This window comes from Vidua macroura, chromosome 28 (assembly GCF_024509145.1).
Source record: "Vidua macroura isolate BioBank_ID:100142 chromosome 28, ASM2450914v1, whole genome shotgun sequence".
NCBI lineage: Eukaryota > Metazoa > Chordata > Aves > Passeriformes > Viduidae > Vidua > Vidua macroura.
Window position 1 is genome coordinate 4,504,089 of NC_071598.1, and position 20,824 is coordinate 4,524,912.

The 20,824-nt window shown below is 49.2% G+C and overlaps 1 protein-coding gene and 1 long non-coding RNA gene across 4 annotated transcripts; one reads left to right on the forward strand and one right to left on the reverse strand.

Annotated features, from left to right (window-relative positions):
• Positions 1-6,929: 6,929 nt before the first annotated feature.
• PRNP (prion protein) lies at positions 6,930-12,204 on the reverse strand. The gene is made up of 2 exons (XM_054000749.1): positions 12,126-12,204; positions 6,930-9,229 (listed from the first exon to the last, which is right to left on the reverse strand). Exon 2 carries the CDS (start codon positions 9,225-9,227, stop codon positions 8,430-8,432), a length of 798 nt encoding a protein of 265 aa, XP_053856724.1. The 5' UTR covers positions 9,228-9,229; positions 12,126-12,204; the 3' UTR covers positions 6,930-8,429.
• On the forward strand, positions 8,849-18,851 carry LOC128820183 (uncharacterized). Of its 3 annotated transcripts, none has more exons than XR_008440857.1 (5): positions 8,849-8,885; positions 10,436-10,613; positions 11,467-11,637; positions 14,436-14,702; positions 18,664-18,851. It is a non-coding gene; the product is annotated as an uncharacterized LOC128820183 (long non-coding RNA). The 3 variants fall into 3 exon arrangements; XR_008440856.1 differs by lacking the exon at positions 8,849-8,885 and adding an exon at positions 9,245-9,339 and having other exon boundaries at positions 10,436-10,617; XR_008440855.1 differs by lacking the exon at positions 8,849-8,885 and adding an exon at positions 9,245-9,339.
• The last annotated feature ends 1,973 nt before the right edge of the window (positions 18,852-20,824 follow it).

The following is a 20,824-nucleotide window of genomic DNA, read 5'->3' on the forward strand; positions in this document are numbered from 1 at the left end:
GAGTAAAACTGCCTGAATGTCAGTGAAGAAGTTCCCCAAAGAGAAATGCTCTCACCTCCCAGATTTAGACTCCCACCTAAATTTCTGGAGGATTTTTGGGCTGCTTTAGGGTTTATCCAGCCCTTAGGGATTATTCATCCCCAGGGATAATTTATCCCCGCGGTCTGCAGGCTCCATCCTGGGGTTATTTCCCCCCCAGAAGGTAAAACCCGGCTTGTTTTGACCTCCTGGCAGCTGAAGTCGCGGTGTCCCCGCGGTGCCCGGAGCTCAGCCGGCCCTCCCCGTTATCCCTCCCCGCACGAGGGGCAGGACTTCCCGCTGATCCCACCGGGACAAGCCCGCAGCGAGCCGAGCCCGGCAGACGGGCAGCGCCAGCACCGGCCCCGGCGCACGGGTAAGGATCTGTGCGCTCCCGCACCTCGGATTTGTGGGGTGAAAAGAGCAGGATTTGGGTGCAGAGAGAGCCGAAAGGTGATCGGAATGTGGTTGGCACAAAGCTGGGATGGGGAGAGCAGAGCCCAGGGATGCTCCAGCGCTGGGGTTTTCCCTGCCTGGTGATTTGGGCAAGTAGAGATTGGGTGTGGGGGGGAAATAAGAGGGAAAAATCCTCGTGTCGGGATTTTTTTTGTGGGATTTGCCGCCCGGTTTTGTGGTGTTTGTGCCGACAGCTGGAAGGGGGACGCTTTCTTTAAAATAACCCCATTTTAAAGTGCTTTCTTTAAAATAACCCCAAAAAGCCAGAGGAGCGGGGCAGGAAAAGGAGGCAAATTAAATTAAATTTTAATTTTTGAAGCACTGGGAGGGGAACGGGGCTGGGGGCAGGGGGGGTCAGGCCTGGCACCTTCCAGCGGGGAGGGAATCGCTGACACAGGGATGCCACGGCCGGGGATTTTGTCCAAAAGCTTTTGTCAACACGGCCGCGGCTGTTTTTTGGGGATGGTTTGGGGCCCACGATGGCTCAGCAGCTTCGGCACAATGAGTGTGTTTGCTCAGCCCCGGGGAGGGGGAACCTCATTCCTGGGGGGAACGGAGGGGTCGGGGCAGTTTGGGGACTTTGGGGTTGCTTGCCCCGTGTTGCTCCCTGCTTGTTGGAAGTATGGGATGAGGTAAAAATGTGAATTAATGCGTTAAATTACAGAATTCTGGATTGGGGTGGGTTGGGAGGGGCCTTAAAGATCATCCAGGCCAACCCCTTGTTATGGGCAGGGATGTCTTCCACTGGAATGTATAAATTACGTATCGATATAATATATAAAAATAGGTATAAACACATTCAAATATAATAAAATAACACCACACTTATTTATATCATAATATAATAATATATAATAAAACAATAAACTACTTATTAATATAACAACATCAAATATATAATAAAATAATACCATACTTAATAATATAATAATACAATATTATATAATACACGACATTGTCTATTATTATGTATTAATGGTATCTATTAGAAATCGTTAGTTATTGATCACATATATGTTCTGTATTATCTATAATACGTAGTGACCTGGACAATGAATGAATATATAAATAAATCATAAAATAGGGATAATATAGAGAGATAAAAAGAGACAATATAGAGATAATACAGAGAGATAACGATAATATAGAGATAAATAGAGATAATATATAGAGATAAAAGCCACTGAGATCAGTTTGGTGCTAATAACACCAAGTTTGGGGGTTTGATCCCTGCCTGTGCCACTCACAGAACCCCAGACTCACACAATCCCAGACTCACAGAACCCCAGACTCACACAATCCCAGACTCACACACTCACAGAATGGTTAAAAAAGACCCACAAAGGTTGGAGAAGACCTTTGAGGTCACCAAGCCCATCCCGTGACCCCCCAAACCGCTGAAGAGCTGCTCTCCATCCTCGTGGGTCCCTTCCAGCTCAGCGGCTCCTCCGCGCACAACCGCACAAATAACGCATCAGCCCCGCACGGATGGCTAACCCCGCTCCGGGCAGGACCCCTGCTCTCAGCCCCTTCGTTGTCCCGCAGGTGGGGCAGGATGCGGCCCCCGGAGCGCGCCTGGTGCTGGGCGGTGATGCTGCTGCTCGCCCTCCTCAGCGACGCCGCCGGCGGCCGCCGCGGGGCCGGCGGGAGGAGCGCCGGGGCCGGGGGGCTCCGCGGGGGCTTCCGCGCCGTGTCCCGCGGAGGGAGCGCCCCGGGCCGCGGCTCCAAGGTGGCCGGAGCCATCGCGGCCGGCGCCGCCGCGGGCTACGGGATGGGGCTGCTGGGTCGCCCGCGGCCGTCCCGCCTGGGTCACGGCATCCCGGCGGTCCGGCAGCCGCCGGCCGCGGGGGGGTTCCACGCCGGGGGCTGGCCCGAGCTGGGGGGCAAGCGGGGAGCCCCCAGCAGAGCCCCCGGCGAGCGGCGCGCCGGGCTCGGGCTCGCCCTGCTGCTGGCATCGGGAGCCTGCCTCGTTAGCCACGGGCTGCAGCGCTGAGGGCACCCCCGGCGGCCCCCGGGGACCCCCGGCCGGCCGCGCCCGCCGGCGTTTCGGAGAGAATTGACTTTCCTGGGAGATTGGATGTGGCGTGGGGAGGTGGGAGAGGCGCTCCTGGCCGGCGGCCGGAGCTGGGTGGGCACCGGGAGCCGGATCCTGCGAGCCCCAGCCGAGACCGGGGGGGATCCGGTGAACCCCAGCCGGGACCGGAGGGATCCTGCGAGCCCACCCGGGACAGCACCTGTGTGAGCAAAGGCAGCAGCCCTGCAAGGACCTGTGGAAATCGGCCCCCGCAGCGATGCCGGACCAGCCCCGCCGGCGCTCGGCTCGGGATTCCCGTTGCACGGCTTCACCAAAAAACGCTCCTTTCCCCCCAGAAGAGTGCTGGGACTCGCGGGGAGGGGGGTGTGGGGCTTGGAAATGGAGGCCTCAGCCTCACAATAAAGTTTGGCCTTGAGACATGCTCTGATTTTAACCAAATCCATCGTCTTTAGCACTGGGAGCCACGAGGCTGCCTGGGGACAAACCCTACCCGGTCCCATCTCTCTGGCTTTTATATGATCCATCCCAATCCTCGATATCCCAATTTTCAGCATTCCCTGCCCAAAACACTCACACCTGTTGGAGTGACCCTGTCTCAGGTGCTGTGTGTTTGTCGGGGAGGAGGCAAATCCCACCTGGGAGACACAAGAAGGAGCAGTGAGGGATGGTTTGTCCTCCAGCAGCTGCATTTTCTTCTCTAATCCCTGTCCTGGGGGGTTAAACCTTCCCTAAATCCAGGTTTTAGCCGCAGCAGATCAACCATTGCTGTGAGAATGGAAAATAAAGCGGCTCCAAATGGAAAATGATCCCAAAAAGGCTCCTGGGCAGGTGAGACTCCCATCCTCCGGCAGGTGAGTGCTCACTGGAAGTTTTTGGGGCTGGATGTTTGGGAGTGGCTCATCTCTCCTGGGAATCAGGATTTTGGGATATGAATGTCCTTAAGGAGGGGAGGAGGTTGGGTCTCACCTCTAATCAGGGTTGAAAGGAGCCTCAGGGAACAGATATTGATCTTGGGGGCTGGTTTACAACATTAAAAATTCTACAGGAGTCACTTCTCCCAAATCTGCCCTAAACCAGGATGCTCCTGGGGGCTTCAGAAACTTTTTGGAGCAGGGATGCCCCACGGCCTTGTCCAAACCACCACCATGCCTGGCTAAGGAGCAGCTTTCAGTGTCAACAAACCCCTTGACGCCTCCAACACACCGAGGGCTTTTTTTTTTACCTTAATGGGCTCGTTTAAAAACCCGGCAGAACCTCCGGCCGCAGCTCGGATTTGCATTTTCCACCATTTGTTTCGCATCCAGAGCCCGGTCAAGCTTCGGTGTCTGCATCCCTCGGGAGCATTCTCTGTTCCTGGCCCTGACCTGAGCTCAGGGACGCTGCAGGAATGACCCCGCTCTTCCCAAATCGCATTCCCGAATTTATTTCTTGCCTTTTCCCTCCCAGTGAGCGATACCCGGGGATGCTTTTGGCGTGGAAAGGATTTTCCGCAGGGACACGGACAAGGAGAAGTGTTTCCCAGTGCCCGAGGGCGGGGTTAGGTGGGATTTTGGGAAGGAATTCCTCCCTGTCAGGGTGGGGAGGGGCTGGGATGGAATTCCCGGGGAAGCTGTGACTGCTCCTGGATCCCTGGAATTGTCCAGGACAGGGCTTGGAGCAGCCTGGGACAGTGGGAATTGTCCCTGCCCATGGCAGGGGTGGCACTGGATGGGATTTAAGGTCCCTCCCAAACCGAACCACTCCAGGATTCCGTGATAAAGTGTCTGGGATTCCACGGTGAAGCAGGGCTTGGGTCGGGCTCAACGCCAATGCAAAAAAAAAAAAAAAAAAAAAAAAAAAGGAGATTTAAGATCCCCTCCAAAAGCTCCGTTCTCCTCCCAGGTTTAATTTCCAGCCCCCGCTGCAGGGAGGGAAAAGGAAAAAGAAAAAAAAAAAGCCATAACAGCAATTAACAGCCTCATTAATCACCTCGTGCTGGGAGCTCTGGGGTTGGGGGCTCTGCCCGGAGAGCGGGGCTGACCTCGAGCACCCCTGGACGCCGAGATCCCTTCCCCAGGTGAGTGGAGAAGCCAAACCTCGGCATTTCCCAGCTCCGAGCCGGCACCAAGCCCAGCAGCACAGCAAAATAAAGTCGTTTTTTACTCCCCCTCACAGCCAGGCTGAAGCACCAGTCAGCCTTTAGAGGTAGAAAGTGCTGCTGAGTGCCCCAGACAGCCCCAAAACGGCGTCACAGCCCGAGAAAAAGCTCCTTGGGACGCCCCGGGTGACAAGTCGTGCTCGTGCTTCAGCACCTGGGCCTAAAGGACGCTAAAATGCAGCACAAAGCGGTTTTGGAGCGGGTTTTTTGGGATATTGAGCCATGTGAAACCAAGCCGGGGCTGCAGCCGGGCTCGGACGGGAGATGGAGCTCTTGGCCCGGCATCCGCACCCCGGAGCGGCCGCGGCGATGGAACAGCCCCGGCCGAGCTCTGCGCCCTGGCTTCGCATCCCAGGCCTGGAAATCGGATTATTCCTCCCCCAGCTCTCCGCAAAGCGGGCGGCAGTGCGCCGAAATTCCTCTTTTTACGGCTTTTTCCAGGCGGGAAAAGTGTGTTCAGCTGGTCTGCCTGGGTGCGGGGTGTTTGTCTGGGGAGATGGGGGATGCCAAGAGCTGTGTGATGAGAGATATGGAGAAAACCCTAAAAAAATCACCTCCAATTTTATTGGATTTACATTTTGGGGTGTATTTGGGGCATACCAAGATCTGTGTGATGAGAGATTTGGAGAAAACCTTAAAAAAAATTCCAATTTTATTGTATTTACACTTTGGGGGGATGGGTATTTATACTTTGGGGGTATTTACATTTTTGGGGTGCATTTATTACCGTTCTGGTGAATTGGAAACTCCTCCATGCGGGGCTCCTGTGCACGCTGCAGGATTTGGAGCATTTAGCTGGTTAATTAATTTCTCTGCTTCAGCAGATCACTGCAGAGGGGTAATTGGATCTAGCTGTCCTGTGAAAGGACACAAGAGTTGAGAGTGTCACCCCACTTGGGTGTTCCCCAGAGGAAAGTTCTGACCTTCCCTGCTGAGGTCCAAAAATTTACCCCAAACCCCCGTGGTGGGTTAAAAAACCGGGGTGCTGTGTGTGCAGGGAGGGGGAAATGTTCTTTTTGAGCTCGTCTGAGCATCACCAATGGGTTGGGAGGGAGGGAATTGAAGGTTTTGGGGTTAAAAACGAGAAAATTTGTTGTTCTGCTGCTGTTGAGGTCAAACCCTCCCCTGGGGAGTTCACGGGGCAAGGGCTGGGAGCCTCTTCCTGGAAATATCCATGAGTTCATCTCGGGAAATAGGGTTTTTTTTATTTTTCATTCTTTTTTCCCCTTCCTTTGGAGGAGGTGAAGTTTTTCCTTCCTGCTCTCGGGGGAATTCCTGCTCCTCCCGCGGGGCTGCAGCCGGGGCTGCTGGAGGAGGGGTCCTGCGGTTGTGGAACGCAAATAAACGGAAATAAATCCCATGGAGAGCGATTTGCACCAGCAGCAGCTCCGGGGGGCTCTGCCCCTCGGCCCCGCTCAGGTGAGACCCCACCTGTGGGGCTGGGAGCCCACCTGGAGGGTGTGGAGCTGCTGGGGCAAGCCCAGAGGAGCTGGAGCCGGGCTGGGAGAGCCGGGAATGGTCACCTGGAGAAGGGTCCAGGAGAGCTGGGATGTTCACCTGAAGAAGGGAAATTCCAGGGAAAGCTGGGAATGGTCACCTGGAGAGGAGAAATTCCAGGGAATGGTCACCTGGAGAAGGGAAGGATCCAGGAGAGCTGGGAATGGTCACTTGGAGAGGGGAAATTCCAGGGAAAGCTGGGAATGTTCCCCTGGAGAAGGGAAGGATCCAGGGAGAGCTGGGAATGTTCCCCTGGAGAGGGGAAATTCCAGGGAAACCTGGGAATGGTCACCTGGAGAGGGGAAGGCTCCAGGGAGAGCTGGGAATGTTCCCCTGGAGAAGGGAAGGATCCAGAGAGAGCTGGAAATGTTCCCCTGGAGAAGGGAAGGATCCAGGGAGAGCTTCCAGCACATTCCAGCGCCTGAAGGGGGCTCCAGGAGAGCTGGAGAGGGATTTGGGATAAGGGATGGAGGGACAGGACACAGAGAATGGCTTCCACTGGGAAAGGGGAGATTGAGGTGGGATTTTGGGATGGAATGAGGGTGGGGAGGGGCAGGGATGGAATTCCCAGAGGAGCTGTGGCTGCTCCTGGATCCCTGGAATTGTCCCAGGCCAGGCTGGAGCCACCTGGGACAGTGGGAATTGTCCCTGCTGTGGCAGGGGTGGCACTGGATGGGATTTAAGGTCCCTCCCAGCCCAAACCACTCCAGGATTCCGTGATAAAGTGTCCAGGATTCCACAATGAAGCAGGGCTTGGGTTGGGCTCAACGCCACCGAAACATCAAATGTAAAAACTCCTTTATTAGGACAGAAACTGGAATCAGACAGAAATTAGAAAACATTCCTTGGGCTGCAGCGATACCATCGTCGGGGGCAGGGGAGGACAAACGGTTGACTGGGACTGTGGGGTTTGGGCCAAATTCGGTGCTGGAAGGGAACAAAAGCTCCCTCAGGCCGGGGTCGGGGAATGGGGAGGGTGGGAATGCAGGAAATGCAGAAATGCAGCAGGGCCCGGGGGCTGGCACACAAAGGAGGCTGCCGGGCACCTTGACTTGATCCGTTTTAATTTGTACCAGACGTGGAACACTTAGAAAAGGCTCAGCACGGCAAATCCCAGGCATGCACCGTGCCGGGGTTACAAAACATCCGCAAAGTCCGGGGCACCGCCAAGCCCTGCTCTTCCAGTGGCCGTCCTGAAAGGTTTCTTTTCTCTCTGTTTATAGATATTTATATATATATAATATATATCTTCACTTAGCTTACACCAATGCAAAAAAATAAAAAAAAAGGAAAAAATAAATCTCATTTAGGACAGTGTTAATCAGTGCCTTGCAAAAATAAAACGCACGAGAGATATTAAACCGAGCTCGGTTCCACAAGCGCAGCGCCGCGGGTGTTACAGCTCATTCCCAGCCCAGCATCCGCACAAGAAGCAAGAATTTCACCCGTTGCTTCCACAGGGCAAAGGAATTACTCACAAATGTGACTTTTTTTTTATTTTTAAAAGCATCACCCTTGCCAGGCCCATTTTTCCCGGTGCTGTTTGCTGTACCGGCGTGGTTCAGCTGGTTTCAGTCTCTTGCTCTGTGCCTGACCCACCCTGAGAATCCTTTGTGCTGCATTTTAGCGTCCTTTAGGCCCAGGTGCTGAAGCACGAGCATGACTTGTCACCCGGGGCATCCCAAGGAGCTTTTTCTCGGGCTGTGACGCTGTTTTGGGGCTGTTTGGGGCACTCAGCAGCACTTTCTGCCTTTAAAAACTGACTGGTGCTTCAGCCTGGCTGTGAGGGGGAGTAAAAAACGACTTTATTTTGCTGTGCTGCTGCAGGGGGTTTTTGCAGCGTGCAGGGTGTGGAGTGGCTCCTTATGTACACGGGGATGGGGCTTTTTTTTTTTTAGGATGAAACGGTTCAAATCTTTCAACCTGGCAGCTTGAAAACCCCATGGCTGCCCCTCTGAGAACCCCAGGGAACGAGGGGAACTGAGGGGTGAGATAAAACCCTGCCTGTTAACAAAGAGGGCTTTTGGAAAAGCTCCTGCAGAGCTCCCTTCTGCCTGGTCCCTCTCGGGGTGGCCCCGAGGAGGAGGAGGAGGCGAAGGCCGTGGTTTTGGGCTCCGGGGCTGTGTTTGGGGTGGAAAAGGAAATTTTTCATCCCGTTTTTTGCCTAAACCAGAGGCGCTGCGGAGCGCCCCGGGGGCTCCTCGCCAAAACCAAGCGAGACCCGGGCGGGGGGACCCCACGGCGGGAGGGGGGACACGGGTGCCACCTGGCAGCCGCGGGGGCTCTCTAGTGCAGGGCGGCGAGGACGAGGAGCAGCAGGGCGGCCAGCGAGGCGTCGTCGGCGAGGCGCGGCCGCGTGCCCGAGGCCAGCCGGTACTCCTGGTACTGCTGGATGCACATCTCGCGGATCACCTTGGTCACCACGCGCGTCTCCAGCTCCGCCTCCGTCTGGTTGAGCGCGGCGCCGGCCTCCGAGGCGTTCTTCCTGGCGGCGGGGCCGATGTTGTGCTCGGTGACGGTGATGTTGAAGCAGTCGGCCACGAAGACGTCCTGCGGCACGGGGCCGCGGTAGTCGCGGTAGTACACCTGGTTGGGGTAGCGCGCGGCGTTCTCGTTCCACCAGCGGTACTCGTCGGGGCTGTCGAAGCGGTAGTGCATCCCCGACATCACCCGGCCCATGGCGTAGCCCCCCAGGCCCCCCACCACGGCGCCCGCCGCCGCCGCCCCCGCCACGTGCTTCAGGTTGGTCTTGGGTTTAGGCGCCTTCCACGGCTTTTGGTGGTAAGTTCCTCCGCTGGACGGGTTGTAGCCCTGGTTCCAGCCTGGGTAGCCGGGGTTGTGGGGGTAGCCCGGGTTGTGGGGGTAGCCGGGGTTGTGGGGGTAGCCCGGGTTGTGGGGATAACTCGGGTTGTGGGGGTAGCCGGGGTTCTGGGGGTAGCTGGGCTGGCGGGGGTAGCTGGGCTGGCGGCTCCCCGTGCCCCAGCCGCCGGGTTTGCCTTTGCCCTTCTTGGAGGAGGCGACGTCGGCGCCGAGGCCGAGGAGCAGCAGCAGCAGCAGGCAGGAGGTGCCGAGGAGCCGGGCCATGGCTGTGGGGACAAGGATAGCGTCAGGGCAGGGCCACACCCCACCCCGGGGCCACATAAAACGCGGCTGGTCCCCTCAAATCCAGCGGCAGAATTAACAGCATTGCACTGAGGTTGTGTTTACCCTCTCCCCCTCCAAACCCTTTTATTTATACATAAATGTAAAATATTTTATATATTTATATATATATGTGTGTCTATATACATAAATATATAATTTATATAATATATATAACATATATAAAATATATATTATTTATATAATATATAATATATAAAAATATATATTTTATATTATATATATAAGTTAATTATTGTATTTTTATATATTTCATTTATTATTGTATTTATATTTATTATTATTGCATTTATTATTATTGTGTTATATGTTTCTTGTATTTTTATCTATTTACATATATGTATATATATTTTCATATATGTATATATATGTGAGTATATATGCATTTTAATCTATTATATATATATTAAAATACATATATGTGTATTTTTATGTATTTTATATATGTATTTTAATCTATTTTATAGATGTATTTTAATATATTTTTATATGTGTATTTTTATATGTCTAGATACATGTATTTATATTTTTAATGTATGTATTTATTTATATATATATACACATATTTAATTTTTTGGGCCCTTGGTGCTGCACGGAGGGCAACGCCCAGCCCGGCCCTGGGGGGGTTCTTTTCCCAAATTCCCAAGATCTTTTCCCAAATTCCCAAGTTCTTGTCTCAAATTTTGCCCAAATTCTTGTTAATTAAGGGGCATTTTTGGAATTCAGAGTTTGCCAGTATCCCTGCCTCAGTGAATGCCAGTTCGCAGCTGGCATTGCGGGCATCTCCCACACTGGAAAAGGATAAATCCCATTTCTAATCCAGCCGGGACATTTGCAAATCCTTTGGAAAACACCTCAAAGACCAAAAAGGCAGAAGACCAAGAGCTGCCAGACCCCTCCGATGCCTCCCCGCAGGGCCAGGGGCACTGAACCGCTGCTGCCCTGGGTTTAATGAGAGAAAAGAGATTTTCCATCCTGCCCCCCTCCCAAAATCACCCCTGGCCTGCCAGGCAAGGTGTGGGTGGGCATTTCAGCATCCCTGGATGTGCCTTCTGCCTCGTGGTACAGCAAGAAATTATTCAGTTGGGGTCCTAAATTTTTTTTTTTTTTTTTTTTTTTTTTTTTAACAGAGATTGATGGAGCAGCTTCCTTGGGGAGCCACCCCAGGAATAACCTCAAGGCAGGCAGGAGATGCTGAAGGTTCCTACAGCCAAAAAGGCCAAACGAGCCCCTGTTTAAGGCAGAAATTCTTCTGTGGCCACCTAGACGCGGATTTGTGGGCCACAAAAAGCAGATTCCTCTCCTTGGGTTTGTTAGTGATGTTTTTTTCTCCCCTTCCCCTGCCAGAATCTGGTTTTTAATCCAGCAATGTTTGGATTACAGGCCCTTCAGGCTCAGTGTTTTGGGTGGGATCCTTAGCAAGAGCCTCAATAAAAACTCAGGGGGATGCACAAGCCCATCCTTGGGCAGGAATTCCAGCTCTGGGATTTGGAAAAATCCGGGCTCGGGCTCGCTGCCTCCCTCACCCCGCAGCACCCACCCGCTGGGGGCAGGGATGAGATCAGGGAGGGTTAAAAATAGCCAAAAAGCAGGGGAAAACAACCGGCTCCTTGGTGCTCGGGAAAATCAGCAATGGGGGAGGGAAAAGCAGCGAATTGGGCATTTTTAAAAAATACATTTTTGGAGCTATCACTCCCCGCTGTGAGCTCCGAGGGGTTAAAAATCAGGCCCTGATTGATTAAAAATTTAAAAACCTGGTTGGAGAGGGGTTCTGGCAAAGCATTGCGGTGGTTTTCTTGAGGAAATCGCGGGGTTCGAGGCTGATTCAGGAATCCTGGGATATCGCAGCGCTGAGCTGCTCCTCTAATTGCCTTTAGAGCTCTGACAAACAGGATACGGGCGCTAATTAGCGAGCCAGGAGCTTCGCCCCAAATAAATCAGTTCCCTGGCCAAAGCCCTGAAGGAGCAGCTTCCTGGGAATCCGGGATTTTCTCCCGGAAAAATCCCAGATTTCTCTCGGAGCAATAAAAACCCGGAGCTGGGATGTCTCTGCTCGGAAATTCTATTTATGGCCTGACCGTGGCATTAATATTAAGTTACAGATCGAGTGATTTCACAGGGATTTTTTTTTTTTTTTTTTTTTTTAACCTTTCTCCCCCAGATTCGCCCTCTCGGCGGATGCTAGAAATGAGGAATTGATTCAGGTGGTTTTGTGGCGGAGCTGATTTTCCGTGCCGGAGGAACCCAGCGGAAAATGGAGGCTGCGAGCAGCAATTACGTGCTCGGCGTTGGCAAGGAGGTTTCGCTCCGGAGGGGAAAAACCAACACCCAGGTGCCAAAATATCCCTGGAAATAACCTCGGGAAAGTCCCCGGGGAGGGGGAGAAGGAGGGAAGGGAGGTGGGGAAGGGGGAGGTGGGAAGATGCTCGGGGATGGGGGAGTCCGGACCCTCCTGGACTGAAAATTCCGGCCTGGAGCTCTGGGAATTGGGAATGAAATGGGAATTTCCCTGAAAATGTCACCCCTGGGGTTAGAAATCTCCCCCTCGCCCCTTTCTCTTTCACTTCCCCGAACAACGGGGGAGCAGCTGGCGGCCGGGGGAAAGAGCAGAACCCTCGGAGAAGCAATTGCGGGTGTTGAGTAAACGCTGAGTAAACAAGAGCCGGGCAGGAGCAGGGCTCTGGCTTTTAAGGAGCCGCTGGAAATGTCATTTTCTTGTCAGGGAAAGAGGCAGCGCCGCATCCCCGGGGCTCAAACCCCCCTCGCCTCTGGGTTTATCCCTCCCGGAGCCCCCCGCGTCCCGTTTTGCCCGGCACTCACCGGCTCGAAACGCGCTGCCCGCTCGCCCCGAGGTGAATCAGCCGCGGAGCTCCGCGCAGGAATAAATAGCGAGAGGGAGGAGCCGCTCCGGAGCAGCCCGGCCCCGCTGAGGCCAGCCCGCATCACTCACCCATCATCATCATCCTCATCATCCTCACCCATCCCCTTGCTCAGGGAAACCCGCGGCCGGCTCCCCAAAATCCCCGGCTTCGCCCCAAATCATCCCCCGGGCACGGGGAGCGACGGCGGCGGCCAAAGGAGAGCCTGGGAAATCGCGGTGTTCCCGTGGTTTGAGTGGGGGATTAGCAGGGTTTGAGGCTGATTTCAAAACCTCGGGATATTGCAGCAGTTGGATTTTATACTGGAAATATAAAATTTCCAGCCCTGAGGAAATATCAGGGCTTGGGGATGATTTAAAAACCTCGGCAAGCTGCAGAACATGGATGGTTTTTATTGAAGAATTATCAGGGCTTGAGGGTGATCATAAAATCTCAGAAAACTGCAGAACATGGATGATTTTACTGAAGAATTATCAGGGTTTGAGGCTGATTTTAAAATCATGGAAAGCTGCAGAACATGGATGGTTTTATTGAAGAATTATCATGTTTGAGGGTGATTATAAAATCTCAGAAAATTTCAGAACACGGATGGTTTTACTGAACAATTATCAGGGTTTGAGGTTGATTTTAAAATCTTGGAAAGCTGCAGAACATGGATGGTTTTATTGAAGAATTTTCAGGGTTTGAGGCCGGTGGTAAAATCTTGGAATATTGCAGCAGTTTGGATTTTATACTGAGGAAATATCAGAGTGTGGGGGATGTTGGGAAATTGAAATATTTGGATGGCTTATTGAAGAAATGTTGGTGGGATCATCAGGATTCGGGAATCTTGGGAAATTGCAGTCCTTTGGTGGTTTATTGAAGAAATAACAATGGAATCATGGGGATTTGGGGCAGATTTGGAAGTCCTGGAGTGTTTCAGCAGTTGGATTTTATACTGAAGAGATATCAGGGCTTGGGGCTGATTTAAAAATCCCGGGAAATTGCAGCACCTGGAGGATGTTATTGAAGAATTTTCAGCATTTGAGGCTGACCTGAAGATCCTGGAATATCGCAGCATTCGGATTTTCTACTGAAGGGAGATCAAGGCTTGGAAAATCCTGGAAAATTGCAGTATCTTGGTGGTTTATTGAAGAAACACCCAACAGAATGAGGAGGTTTGGATTTGGAAAATCACAACGCTTGGATTTTTTTTTTAATTGACAAAACATCAGGGTTTGGGGTGGGCTGGAAATCTGGGAGAGGGCAGGATGCTTTGAGCAGCTGCTGGCTGCAGCTCCAAATCCATTGTCCCGGGGATCAGAGCTGCTCCCAGGGCTGGTGGAGAGGAAATAAAACCAGCCCAGACCTCGGGGAGAAAGGATGGATTTGCCTTTCAGAACTGTCTCCCTGCAGAGGAGCAGAACTCACTCCTGCAATCTCAATTTATTTCGAGGAATCCTGAAATTCAATGGGAGGAAATGCCACGGAAAACAATCAAAAATCCTGTGGGATGGCAAAAATGGGGTTTTTTTGGAGGGTGAGGATGTATGAGTGGAATATGCAGAGACCTGAAGAGCAGAATGGAGGAGTTTCCCAATTTTTAGGGTTTTCCCAACTTTTAGGGTTTCCCAGGAAGTGTCCAGGGCCAGCTTGGAGCACCCTGGGACAGTGGGAGGTGTCCCTGTCACGGATGAGATTTGAGGTCCCTTTCAACCCAAATTCCAGGGTTTTATGATTTTAACACACCCCAAACCCTCCTGAGGGTGCCCAAAACAGCTGGGCCTGGAATGCCCACCCTAGGCCACATCTGGATGGAAAAGGGATTTTGCCCCACAGCCCTGTGATCCATCTGGCTGGGCTGTGTTGAAATAAATTAAAGTGGCTTCTCTCTGGCAGGGAAATGGGAAAACACAAATGTTAATCCAGGCAGGAGAAGATGAAATGAGCGGGATTGAGGTCTGTGGGCCTGTGGAAGCCCTGCCCTACAGGAGGAATTTGTTCTGTGTGTGGAATGGCTCCTGATTGCCTGCTTTGGGTTTAAATATTCATCCAAATTCCATGCCAGGAAAAGGAAGAAACCAGGAATGGGCTGGTTGGGGTGAATTAATCCTGCATTAATCTAAAAATCTCCTGTAATAACTTGTTCCAGGAGAATGACAACACAGGCAGATTATTAATCTGAAAAGAACATTCACTGATAATTGTGCTGTGGCCAACACTGAAAAATAAACCTTTTTTTTTTTTTTTTTTTTTTTTTTTCTGGAAACAGAAGTTGTGTTTGCAGAAACAGAGATCCCAGCTGCACATCAGTCAGGAGCATGGATTATTAACGAGTTTTTAATTCCTTGTGGAAGTCATCAGGGCTGAACCTTCCCAACCACGGCAGCTCTTTAATGGATTTGCAGCAGCCCAGGGTATAATTTCTCTCAGCCTCAAGCCAGGAGCTGCATCGAGCTCCTCAGGAGCTTTGGCCTTTCTTCATCCACGGTGGAAATAACGCCCCAGGCCCTGTGCCAGCTCAGAAATCATTAATGCGGTGAGTTTTGCTCAGAAAAAGCTGACTGTGGTTCTGGGGAGGGAGGAAAGTTCATCTCCTCCATCACCTCCCATTGATTTTGTGTTGTTTTTTTATTGCTTGGGTTCATTGAAAATGTTTTTGTTCACCCAGCTCTGGCTTTGTAAAGGCAGGGTGAATATTTAACCCATGGGGGTTAAAATGTTTATCCATGGGGTTAAAAATGTTCATCCATTGGGGTTAAAAATGTTCATCCATTGGGGTTTTAAAATGTTCATCCATTGGGGTTAAAAATGTTCATCCATTGGGGTTAAAAATGTTCATCCATTGGGGTTAAAAATGTTCATCCATTGGGGTTAAAATCTTTATCCATGGGGTTAAAATCTTTATCTATGGGGTTAAAAATGTCCATCCATGGGTTATGATTATTTTAGGGTTAAAATGTCCATCCATGGAGTTATAAATGTTTATCCATGGGGTTAGAAATGTCCATCTATGGGGTTATGATTATTTCAGGGTTAACAATGTCCATCCCTGGGGTTCTGATTATTTTCGGGTTAAAATGTTTCTCCATGGGGATATAAATGTCCATCCCTGGGGTTCTGATTATTTTAGGGTTAAAATCTTTATCCAGGGGGTTAAAAATATTTATCCATTGGGGTTATAAATGTCCATCCCTGGGGTTCTGATTATTTCAGGGTTAGAAATGTCTATCCATGTGGTTCTGATTATTTCAGGGTTAAAAATCTTTATCCATTGGGGTTATAAATGTCCATCCCTGGGGTTCTGATTATTTTAGGGTTAGAATCTTTATCCAGGGGGTTAAAAACATCCCTGGAGCTGCTCCAATCTGCTTAGGGCTCTGCTGAGCCCTGGCCCCACGTAAGCTCCTTACCCAGATCCCAGCGATGGATCCAGGCCTGGCTGTGCATCACCTGATGGGACATGGCCCCAAAAAATGCCTCTGGTCCCTCCCGGGCATCACCGGGGTGCTGGGAGGTAAAATAACAGCTTTTATTTAAAAAAAAATAACATTAAAATGCTAGTTTGGGGGAAAAAATATGAATTTAGGAACAGAAATTGGTAATACAAGTGTTTGGAAGTGGGGGGAAAATCGAGTTTTTGAGGCTCTATCTTATCTACTGGAAAAATTGAAGTTCTGAGGTTTTTATTTTAAAAAAAGTAATGTTAAAATGCTTGACTGGGGGAAACAATTTAATTAATGAACAAAAATTGGTAATAAAATTGCTCAGAAGAAGGGGGGGGAAAGAAATTTGGAACAAGAATTGGTGATAAAATTGCTCTGAAGTGGGGTGAAAAATTAATTTTGGAACAAGAATTGGTGATAAAATTGCTCTGAAGAGGGGAGGAAATAAATGAATTTTGGAGCAAGAATTGGTGATAAACTTGCTCTGAAAAGGGGAGGAAATAAATGAATTTTGGAATAAAAATTGGTGATAAAATTGCTCTGAAGAGGGGAGGAAATAAATGAATTTTGGAATAATAATTAGTGATAAAATTGCTCTGAAGTGGGGGGAAATGGCGTTTTTGAGGCTCTGTGTGGATGGATTTCGGAGATGGCAGCAGCCGGCCCCTGCTCGCTGCCTGCTCCAGCTCCAGCCCGGCGCTGGAATTAAAAATAACAAATCCCAACAATTCCCCGCTGTGCCTGGGAAAGGGCTCCAGAAAGGGCTCCTTGTGCCCTCTGGCACGGAGAAATCTCCTTTTTCTGGTTTAAAAAAAAAAAAAAAAACCCTCCCTAAAGGCGCCAAACAAAGCCTTTCCCAGAAACTCCCCCGGAATTCCACTCGCGGCTCCTTGGCAGGAAAATGGGAATTTTTCCCCTCTCGGGGCAGGACGGGTCGCGTGTGACTCACCGGCAGCTTTTCCTCGCCTTTTTTTTTCTTTTTTTTTTTTTTTTTTTTTTTTTTTTGGTTTATTTCGAATTTCGGAAGGGATCCGGGTGACGTTAGGGGACACCAGGTGAGGTCAGCGCCCCAAAAATAACCCGGGATGGGCTCGGGAGGTCCCGTTCGGGCACCGCCCCTGCCCCGCTGGAAATTCGGTTTCAAATTCGGGGCTGCTCCTGGTTGGGCAGGAAAAAGGCAGGAAAAATCGGGGCGCTATATATATATATATAAAACATATTTATAAACATTTATATATACCTGTGTAATTCATATATATTTTTATTTATATATATATTATATATTTATATAATTTATATATACATTATATATAAATATATAATATACATATATAAAGATATATTTATAAATTTATATATAAATTTTACATATAAAATAGATAGGAAAATATATTTATCTATAGAAATAAAATAAATATATAAAATATAGAAATGTTTATATATAAATATAGAAATATCTATAAAATAAATATATATAATAGATATTATATATATTTATGTGTATTATATATATTTCTATGCATATAAATTATAGATTAATTATAATATATACTATATAATATTTTTAATAAAATATATATTAATTATATACTTATATACAAATGAATTATATATAAAAATATATATTATATATATAATTTATATATAAAATTTTAAATATAATTTATATATATAGAATTATATAAAAATGTTGATATATAATTTACATAGATTATATATAAAATTTATATTATATTATATTATATTTATTATATTATATTATATTATATTATATTATATTATATTATATTATATTATATTATATTATATTATATTATATTATATTATATTATATTATATTATATTATATTATATTATATTATATTATTATGTTTTTTTAATTAGTGGAGCTGCCCATGAGGGCTCTTTCCAAAGCCACCAGGGGAGTTTCACACACGGAATATTCCAGAATTAACTCTCCATCCTGGAAGAGCCCATCAGGAAAGGCTCCGGGAGCCAAAACTGGGAGGAAAAGCGCGGGGGAGGCTCCGGGGATGCTCCCGGGGGTTGCCATGGCCACGGCGCCGTTTCCATGGCTACCGAGGGATGCAGGAGCGGCTGCTGCAGTTAAACCCTGCTCAGAACCGCCCCGCAGGCTTAGCTAGGCCGGAGCTTAAGGGCAGCTGTGCTTCCAGAGGGTTTGACTCGGGAAAATTGGGATTTATTTTGGAAAAACTGGCATCTGCAGCGTCTCCCCAGAGATTCCCTCCGGGGTGAAAAATCCACTGAAAATCCCCAAAAAACTTTCCTGCCTCTGAGCCAGGATGGTGCCCTGGGAATGAAATGTGGGGAGGAAGGGATGGGGATGAGATGAGGAGTTCATTTCCCCCCGCTGGAAATATTTTGGATAAAACTGCAGTGCAGAGGGTGGAGCTGGGCTGGGTTTAGGGGCTGAGCAGAGCCCAGCTGTGCCAGTTTTTGGGGCTGACAATTCTCCCAGATGATTTTCCTCCTGGGTTTCACCTCCTCAGCTTTTCCAGAGCAGCTCCCAGCAGCCTGGAGAATTCCAGGGCAGTTAAATTCCTGTTAAATCTGTGCAGAGAGCTGGAATGACCAGGCAAGGGCTCTTCAGGGCTGGGACTGTCGTGGCAGCAGGAGGAAAAATCCAGAGGGATCCAGAATATTTTTATCTCGTGGTGCTCCCAGAGGATGGAGGAGAAAGGTTTCTAAAGTGCAAGGGTGGAACAGCAAAGCCCAGCTCAGGACAGGTTGTTTTAGCCCAGAAAAGGGCAAAAAGGGCTTTTCCTGTCCCTAAAGCTGCCTCTGGCTGATGCCACCACTGCAATGTGGCCTTTTCCCAGCAGCTTTGGCCACCTCGGCCCCTGGCTTGGCTTCCCCAGAGGGATTTTGGGCAGAGAAGAGCGATCAAAACACAGAAAATGAAGGAAATTGGGGTCAGGGCTGGGTGTTTGTCCTGAGCTCACACCAGAATCACCCCAGAGGCAAAGCCCCATCAGCAATTAATAAATAGCAATTAATTATCAGCATTAATCAAGCTCACTTTGTTTTTCCCAGGGTGTTCTCTTGCCTGTGTTCAGGCCTGGAACCACTGTGCCTGAAGAATATTTTTGTGGCATCGATAATCCAAGGAGTTTTGATGTTAAAAACAGGAAAACAAGAGCAAAACCTCTGGGATTTGGTTTCTCACAAAGCTGAGTTCAGGAGCCAGCAGGGAATCAATCCATGCCTCAAAAAAAAAAAAAAAAAAAAAAAAAAGGGAATTTGGTACAATTCCATCAACTCCTCAGCTGAGATTGAGCAAAACCCAGCTGGGAATTGGGGTCTCATCCCTCCCTCACTGAGTAAAACCCAGCTGGGAATTGGGGTCTCATCCCTCCCTCACTGAGTAAAAACCCAGCTGGGAATTGGGGTCTCGTCCCTCCCTTGCTCCTGGCTGCAGAAAGAGCTTTAAAAGGAACATTTTGGGGACGGGGGTGAAATTCTGAACAATTCCCCACGGCAGCTGCTTTGTGCCTCAGCTTCCCGAGCTGGTTTTAGGGGATGATGAGGAAAACGGATGGAAGAGGTCACAGATCCTTTTTGTGGAGAAGAAAAGGAGGTTGGTGTTCAATGGAAAACGGGGAGAAAAATCGGGGGAAATGGAATAAGAATGGGGAAATTGAATGCTGTTACAATTGCAGGAATGAGCTGATCCTGGCTGGGCTTTTCCTGCATTTCTCCTCCATTCCGGGAATAGAGAAGAACAATTTGAGCCCTGAAATAGGAAATTTATATACAATTTTCAGCCCTGAAATAGGAGCTGGGCAGCAGCACCTGGGCTGAGCAGAGCTGCCAGAGCTGCAGCCCTCTGAATTATTGATTATTTATGGATTATAGGCACTTCCCGGGGCAGCAAGGACAGCAGCAGCGAGGTAAGGTGTCCCAGGGGCTGGAGAAGGGAGGTGGTTTAATCAACACCAGTTAATTAAGTGCTTAAAAGGCAAAGAACACAGATCCGGATAAAGTGAGATAGAGGAAAAATATCAGAGATCACAGATCCAGATAAAGTGAGAGAGAAAAACAAAACTCAAAGAACACAGATCCAGATAAAGTGAGATAGAGGAAAAATATCAGAGATCACAGATCCAGATAAAGTGAGAGAGAAAAACAAAACTCAAAGAACACAGATCCAGATAAAGTGAGATAGAGGAAAATATCAGAGATCACAGATCCAGATAAAGTGAGAGAGAAAAACAAAACTAAAAGATCATAGATCCGGATAAAGTGAGATAGAGAAAAAAAATCAAAGATCACAGGTCCAGATAAAGTGAGACAGAAAAACAAAACTAAAAGATCACAGATCCAGATAAAGTGAGATAGAAAGGAAAAAACACCTAGAGAACACAGCTCCAGATGAAGTGAGATAGAAAAACCCCTCAGTTGGTTTCCATGTGGGCTGAGGACATCCCTGGGGATAGGGATTCCTGCAGAAATCCTTTTGGGACTTCCACTTTAAATTTCTTTGGAAAAAAATTTTCCAATGCTGACCTCTGCAGGCTGAGGAGCTGCGTAAAACCCCGGGCAGCAAAACCCTAAATAATACATAAACCAGGTGTTTTTACTACTGCTGGCTGTGGGTAGGAAAAGCCGATAATAGAATAAAAAACCTATAAATAATGTATAAAAACGGGGCATTTCTCTCTCAGCTGGCAGACAGAGAGCTTTTATGGGGAGGGAAATCCTCGTTTGGTGCATCTGCAAACCCCTGGATGGATTTGGTGAATAATTTCCTGGCTGGACAAAGCCCTGCCAAAGCAGGGGGTGGAGGATCTGAAGGAAAAGCAGGAATTTCACACCAAAACAAAGTCACAGATGGGGAGATAAAGGGCTGGGCTTCCTTGGGATGGCGGGCAGAGCCCTCTGCCCATGCCAGGGGATGGACCAAAATGATTTTTAATGTCCCTCCAACCCAAACCCTTCCATGGTTGTACCCACAGCAAACCCCACCTTCACCTGCAGTTTCAGCCCGGAGCCCCCAGCTCTAATTAAGCTCTAATTAACAGCACCTCGAGGCTAGGAGGGGCCCCACCCCTGCAGTGGGGTTATTAGGGGGTGGAGATGGGGCTCCTGTGGGGTTTGGGCCGTCCATGTCCCTGTCACCCCCATGTCCCTGTCAACCCCTCAGCCCTGGACCCCCATGTCCCTGTCACCCCCTCAGCCCTGGACCCCCATGTCC